This window comes from Physella acuta, unplaced genomic scaffold (genome assembly GCF_028476545.2).
Source record: "Physella acuta isolate Inbredline_101_S28 unplaced genomic scaffold, ASM2847654v3 ptg001865l, whole genome shotgun sequence".
In the NCBI taxonomy this organism is placed as follows: Eukaryota; Metazoa; Mollusca; class Gastropoda; family Physidae; genus Physella; species Physella acuta.
Window position 1 is genome coordinate 395,793 of NW_026733371.1, and position 7,618 is coordinate 403,410.

Genomic DNA, 7,618 nt, shown 5'->3' on the forward strand with positions numbered 1-7,618 from the left:
ATGGCACATCATATCTAGCACAAATATAATAATTGATAACTCAAATCAACTCAACTATTTATCGATGCCTCTTTCATTTAGATCTATTACAGTTAAGTATAAATTTATCAGTAAAATCTTTCAGCAAATAATATTGCTGTATCCAGATCTCTAAAAACGATTTATAGGAACAGTAAAAATCGTAATTTAATCAGTAATTTTTTTATTCCAACCAAAAACAGGTTTTTTACGTTCAAAGGGAAAAAATTCAATTAATTTCAGCAACAATTCATGGATATCTTATCTCCCCTGGTTTGTGTGCGGCTGTGGTAATTTTGTTTAGGTTAGCCTGTCTCCTTCCTGGGACATTGGCCGATGGAAAATAAGAGCTTTCCAGGCGTCTCTGTAACTGTTCCAGTTTTGGGAAGGGGAAAGCGCTTTTCCTAGTTAATGTACTCCAGATTAGATATTCAGGGAATCCTTTGTGTGGGCTTTTGAAAATCAATATACTTCTATTCTACAACCACCATTTACAAACCAGTTTACCAGTACTCGTTTGAGTACATAGTAAATTTGTTGACATTTAACTTTACTATTGTAGTGATTTCCAACATAAATGTATTAGCAGTTTGAAATACTGCTGTCAAATAGTCCAATTTACTTCGGCAGATAGGCACCTTTGCAATACATCATCACCCACAAACATACATAAAAGATAAAAACTGATCAGTAATTGTACTTTTTATTTATTGACAAAATTTTACACTGGACAAAGTTTGGATATCTGACCTCAAGATAAATACCAGCAAAACCATAAGATCATTTTCAGAAAGAAGACAACTCAAGAATATTTTCACTACACCAGGTGTAACTTTTATATTAGCATGTAGATTCTGACCCATGTTGCCGAATGTGAAGCAATTAGACATTATAACTTGTCCAAGAAATTGTCTAGTGGTGGAATACTCTCTTTCAGACCCTTGCGTTTTCTGGAAGCAAGAACAACTTGGCCTGGTTTAGTAGTTAAATCCCTAGGGTCACCGGGGAGGATTTGCCAGTGATCAAAGACGCACTGTGGGAAAGCTTGGCCACCAGTATTTGAGCGCAAGTCAGCAGTGAACCCTGTGAGATAAAGAATATTGTGATATTTTGTATTCCATACATAATTAAAATCTACATAACTTCCAATAAAAAAAGCATGAAATTTACCAAATGATTCATTGACTGGCATGTGAGCTTTAACTGTAATCTGAGGAGTATTGCCAATCTGTTGGTTGTCAAAGACCACACCACGACGTCTGTTCAGAACACCAAATATGCCACCTACAGCTTGGTCAGGACACTAAAAAATATAGAAATGTACAGTAATAAAAATATATTGAAACAGTTACATAATTAAAATACGCAGATCAGTACAATACACACCTGAATTTCAACCAAGTAAACTGGCTCCAGAAGCCTGGGCTCTGCTGTAAGAGCTGCAGCATACAAGACTCTTCTTGCTGTTGGGATGATCTGACCACCACCACGGTGAATGGCATCAGCATGAAGGGTAACATCATACAAGTTGAACCTGCAGCCCCTCATGTTTTCTTCACAAAGAACACCCTATTTGCAAATAGAGAACAGAAGTTGAATTGACAATAGCAGATGTAACTTCCTATTGAATATATTAAATCTTTTTTTATTATTTAATAACTGAAAATAATTACCTCTTTGGTTGCCCATTGGAAACCAGCAACAACACTATCCTTGATCTCATTTAAGTACTGAACAGCCTTAGTACAATCAACCAAAAGATTTGGACCTGTTCCTTCGGGACCAAAACACCAGATTTTTCTGGCTTCTGTCACATCAAAGTCAAACTTTTCACTCAAAAATCTAGCACGTTCTTTCACTTCTTGGCGTGGAGCAATGTCACCCTGAAAACGGAGTAGCAGTAAGAATACCACACAACTTTAAAGCAAATATATTGTAATAGGTAGTTAGAATCGGTCTATACGAGGACTCTGTCTATATACGAGGACTGCCTACCCTTAAATTTTTTTCCGTTAACGAGCAGATTTTCAGCAATAATTGGATAGTCTGTAACTTTTAGTATTTTTACTTTTTTGTACAATGTAAATAAGACAAATTTTATATAAAAGCTCAGCATAATGATGACAATCAGAAACATTACGTAACACATTCTACTTTATATTTTACGTAACTCATACTACTTTATACTTTACGTAACTCATACTATTTTATATTTTAAAGAAATGGACTAATTACCATTTTTAAAATTCAGAATGTAAGGCGACAATGGAAAACCTTAAATAACTGTTCTTGCTATGAATAGTATGAAGTATTATATAGGCCTACACCACTGATGTATAAACCAAAGTGAACTCTGTGACCCCTCGACTGTGTGCGCCAGGATTTTTCTCCCGCAATCAAGATAACGTTGAGCGGACATCACATGGACAGGTATAATGGGGAAAAAATTGATAATACCTTGTCAATTGCTTCAGCACAACCCTCTGGCAATGGAGCAGCTTTCATAAACAAACGATTATGTTTATTTGGAGACTTTGCCAAGCACATAATTTCAGACTCCGCACTGCAAGTTTCTCTGTAAGATACAACAGGCTCAGAGACCTTGATTGGAATTCCAGCATGATCTTCCTCAAGATCCTTCAGACAAATCTCCAAATGAAGCTCACCAGCACCAGCAATAATGTGCTCTCCAGATTCTTCAATGATGCACTGGAAAACAAAAAACAGTTAACACATTGCAACACTCAACTGAAATCAACACCAACCTAGGAACTGAGAAGCATACCTGAACCATAGGATCTGATTTTGCCAGTCTCTTGAGACCCTCAACTAATTTTGGCAAATCAGAAGGATTTTTGCACTCAACAGCAACACGGACAACAGGGCTGACACTGAATTTCATCACACGCAAATTGTGTGCATCTTTGTGGGTTGAAATGGTACCTGTCTTGACTAAGAACTGATCTACACCAACAAGACCACAGATATTACCACAAGGTACATCTTCAATAGATTCTGTGTAACGACCCATCATAAGAATTGTCCTGTAAAATAGAACATAGTGAGGAGAAAAATAGCCACTTCATGCAACTTAATCTAATTAACATAAATTTAAAGCAACATCAAAATACCTTTGAATGGTTTTTTCATACAAATCCTCCTTCTTTCCTGGTAAATAGTTAGGACCCATTATGCGCACTTTTTGACCAGTAGCAACAGCTCCAGAGAAAACACGACCAAAGGCATAAAAACGACCTTTATCAGTTGTGGGCACCATTTTGGAAATGTACATCATAAGAGGGCCTTTAGGATCACAGGCTTTGATGGCTGAAAAACAATGTACTCGAATGAAAAACTAAAAGATTATCATAAATATTGAAGTATAAAATGAAAAGAACAGCAGACATTGATAAGCCGGGTAAAAAAATAACTATCAAAAGTACAGAACACTTAATAAACTCAAATTGAATTGCAAACCTGTGCAGCATTCATCATCAAAAGGACCTTCATACAGAAGCTCTGCTCTATACTTTTGGGCTGTAACAGGTGATGGTAAATGAATAACAATCATCTGAAGCATAGCATCCCCAGCTGGAAGCCATTTTCTCATTACCACCTGCAAATGTGAATGAAATGTAGGCCTTTAAACTATAAACAAAAAAAAACATGCCACAATAAAGAACAATTCCAGGCAAATAAAATACAAACCTTAAGCAAAGGTTTCCCTTCCAATTCCTTATCTTCAAAAGTCAATTTCACACCCAATTTCTCAACAAGAGCAACAGCCTCTTCCTTGCTCTTAGTCATGCAGAAGTTGAAAATCTGCACAAAACAATTACATCAATAAAAACAAAATCTTTGTAAAATTTCTACCAGTAAGCAAGATTGTTTCACAAAATATGGATAAATTACCTCATAGATTGGCTTCAGAATGTAATTGGTGAATCCTCGCACAGATCCTTGAGTTTGCTCTTTATACCATTTCTTATCCTTGGCATGGTAAAATTGATTGCCCCACAGCCTTTTCATTAAAGCTGGTTCTTCAATTTTAAACTTGCTAACATACATTTTAGCAAAGTCCTTAAGAGTAAAAGCCCAGCCATGCAATCCAGATCCAAACCCTACAGTGCCATTCTTTGGATCCACCTTTAAAAAAAAAAGAAGAAAAAAAGTTAGATTACAAACAACAAACAAAAAGTGTTTATTAAATAATCAAGAATTATGCCAGTTACCTGGATGTTACCCATCGGGCCATCATCCTCTCCATATGTCCCCACAATCACATTAACATTCTCAATAATTCTTTGAAATGTCTGATACAAATCCTCAGCTTCAAGTTGAAGTGTTAACAAAGCCAAGTCCATTTTATTCATGAAAAGGACAGGTCGAATTCTCTCACCAATAGCTTGCCGAAGTACAGTCTCTGTCTGTACACAGACACCTAGAGAGAAAAAAAATGTGATGAGAAGTAGTTCAAATATGGCACACTTGCAAACAAACTAGAATATGCAATATATTACCTGAGACACAATCAACAACCACCAAGGCTCCATCAGTTACACGAAGGGCAGCTGTTACTTCTGAAGAGAAGTCAACATGTCCAGGTGAATCAATCAAGTTGATTAGAAAATGGTTGTTATCAGGGTCATACTCTTGCTTGATGTATTTCATGTCATCTTTATTCAGCTCATAATAAAGAGAGATGGCACTGAAAATTTTCAAGAAAATTATTTTATTATGAGAAACTACAAAATACTGACTGGGAAATCTAAAAATCTATGAAAAGCATCTTACGTTGACTTGATTGTGATACAGCGCTCTTGTTCATCTTTGCGGGTATCTGTGAAGCGAGTTTCACCAGCTTTAGCTGAGGCAATGATACCTGCTTTACTGACCAAAGAATCTGTCAGTGTTGACTTTCCATGGTCAACATGGGCAATCACAGACATATTACGGATATTCCGTTTGTTATCCATAATAGCCCGGATCTCGTCTACTGAAAAGTTCACCTATTTAAAAGAAATGTACAAATCAGCTCAACAGAATAATCTTTAGAAAAAAAGGGGCAATTTTTTGTGTCTTGCTAATGTCAATGCTAGCCCTGTCCCTTACCTCTGACCTATCATGTCTAACCCCTAAAACTAGTCGAGATTACAACCCAACACTTAAAATACTTTATTATCGATACATCTGTATCTAAAATCGTCAGAAAAAAAGCTTTGACATTTTATACTTCACTTTTATGCCAAATATAGTTTACAAACAAATGAACATAAAGTTTCAATACCAAGCTCCCCCAACCCTCCCCTATTTTTTTGGTCAGCTACCTTAATTAAAAGCACACAACTGACATCCAGATCTGAGACACCAAAGAAATAACAAACAAAAAACACAATCTAGTCAAACTTCCTAATGATCTCTAAATCAATTCGACGTATATTATATATCTATGTTCAATAATATGCTCATTCAGTCTGTATTTTGTTATTCAATAGACTAGCAAAATGGTGACGTTGACAACAAATGGTCAATATTTGTTACTTTATAATGCAAAAATATGTCAATATTTAACTACCATGGTATTCATATAAACTCAGACTTGTGTCATTTTCATTTAAGAACAATAATTTTAGGTAAAATATAATTGATGACACTTACCATCTTGAAATGAGTCAGATGGACAACTTAGTTCTAAATTGTTAGTGTCCTATCAATGGGACTCATAGGGGAAAAGGAAGTACGTAAAGTATCACGTGATGTCTACACCTGAAAGGTAGTTTCGTAGTTTGGATTTAAAAAATATTTTTTAATATTTTAAAACTCCAGTATTAGTAAGAGAAAGTCTTTTTATATCATAATATAATTCGTGCATTGGTGCAAACGTTCAAAACACAACTACAGATAGGTAATACGAAACTACCATATGCCATCTAAATATTTTCTTCACTGGCCAGCCCAGCAGTAACAATGGTCAATAACTCCTTCTCTTTAATGTTATTTTATGTTAATTTGGTGACTAACAATTAAAGAGCTAATGGAGTGGGTATTGATAACCTCGATTGAAATTAACAGTTTGCGTTTGCTTTCCATCAAGTAAAATCAAATGTAGACTGAGCAGTGGCGGAACTAGAAAAAAAGGCTCCCCGGCAAAAAAAATAATGAGACAACAAACCAGACAAATTAAGTCCAAACTCACTTCGTACCTGAAATGATCGTGTTTTATAAATGTTTGTATTCAGGTTTTAAAAAAAAAAACTTTTAATAGAATCAATTGCTTGTTAATTTACATAGTACAAAACTATTTAAATGAGCTTTATGGGCACCCCTATTTTAAAGAAGGGCAGTAAGTCATTGAAGTAGCGTGAACGTTTGCCTACCTTTCAAACTATAGCTATTGTAGTTTGTAGATTTTAAAATATTTTTCAACGCAGATGTGTGTGTTAGTAACTGTAGAACAATCACTGCAATAGTAGACCTGTTTTTTTTAAAATATAAAACCACTATGAAGAAGCATGAAAAACATAATTTATTTTTTTAAAAATCATTGTTTTTTTGTCAGAACGGACCCTAAACCAGAGGCGTAGCGACCCTTCCCGGCTCCCGGGGACAAACTTTCGATTTGCACCCCCTCAAACTTTCGATTTGCACCCCCCCCCAAACTTTCGATTTGTTTTTCCAATCCATTCTGGCGCCCCTTAAGGTCGGCGCCCGGGGAGATATGTCCCCCCTCGCTACGCCTCTGCCCTAAACGTCCTGTCCTCCCCTGCATTGCGGGGTCTGGCGGCATGGTAGTTCCGCCCCTGAGACTGAGCCGTGAGAGAGAGAGAGAGAGAGAGAGAGAGAGAGAGAGAGAGAGAGAGAGAGATGGGGGAGGGGGAGAGCGGTTAGGGTTTACTCATATAAGAGCGGGGGGGGGGGGAGTATTAATAGTTATGTAGCATTTTATTTTTAAAGATAAAGTATCAAAATCAATATCGGAATAAATGCTTTTTTAACATGAATAATATAATTTTATGTAATTATTAAGTCGTAAGCACTAATTATTAATACAACTAAACTAAAACATAGGACCGGGAAACACTACTCTAAATTATTGTGTAATCTGTTTATTTAAAAGAAAACTTGGAGGCTGCAATGCAATGATTATCCTACAACTACAAACGCATATAGAGTTAAAAACTATTGATATACCCATCTATATATATAATTCTCTTCTTGGATATTATAGAAAACACCAAGCTGTAAGCGCCCCTACCACCCCATCCCCACATGGTCTGGCGAGCTGTGGTTTACGCTAACTGTTTACAACCGTAGAGGCGGGTTTAGTGACGGCTATTAGGGGCAGCAGATAATTTAGTTTGAAACTATTTTAAACTTAGGGGAGGTAACTAAGAGGAGGCTGCTTTCATTGGGGGGGGTGTAGGGTAGGGGTTGGGGGAAAGGAGGGTGGGGGTTGGGGGAAAGGTGGGGGTGGTATCGTCCTTAACGACCTACTGATAGTGTTTTAAAGCATATTTTCAGTGGCAGCATTGGTACTGTCGAATTCACAAATTATAAATTACTGAAAAGTAGAAAATAAAACAATTAAATAGCGGCGTCG

The 7,618-nt window shown here is 36.4% G+C and overlaps 1 protein-coding gene across 1 annotated transcript; it reads right to left on the reverse strand.

Moving 5' to 3' along the window:
- Positions 1-707: 707 nt before the first annotated feature.
- On the reverse strand, positions 708-5,781 carry LOC131930912 (eukaryotic translation elongation factor 2). Its single transcript, XM_059287568.1, has 14 exons — positions 5,677-5,781; positions 4,813-5,027; positions 4,539-4,726; positions 4,251-4,459; positions 3,931-4,164; positions 3,727-3,840; positions 3,496-3,634; positions 3,150-3,345; positions 2,804-3,062; positions 2,476-2,727; positions 1,692-1,901; positions 1,405-1,587; positions 1,189-1,321; positions 708-1,101 (listed from the first exon to the last, which is right to left on the reverse strand). The coding sequence occupies exons 1-14, from the start codon at positions 5,677-5,679 to the stop codon at positions 908-910; spliced, it is 2,529 nt and encodes an 842-aa protein (XP_059143551.1). The 5' UTR covers positions 5,680-5,781; the 3' UTR covers positions 708-907.
- Positions 5,782-7,618: the final 1,837 nt, after the last annotated feature.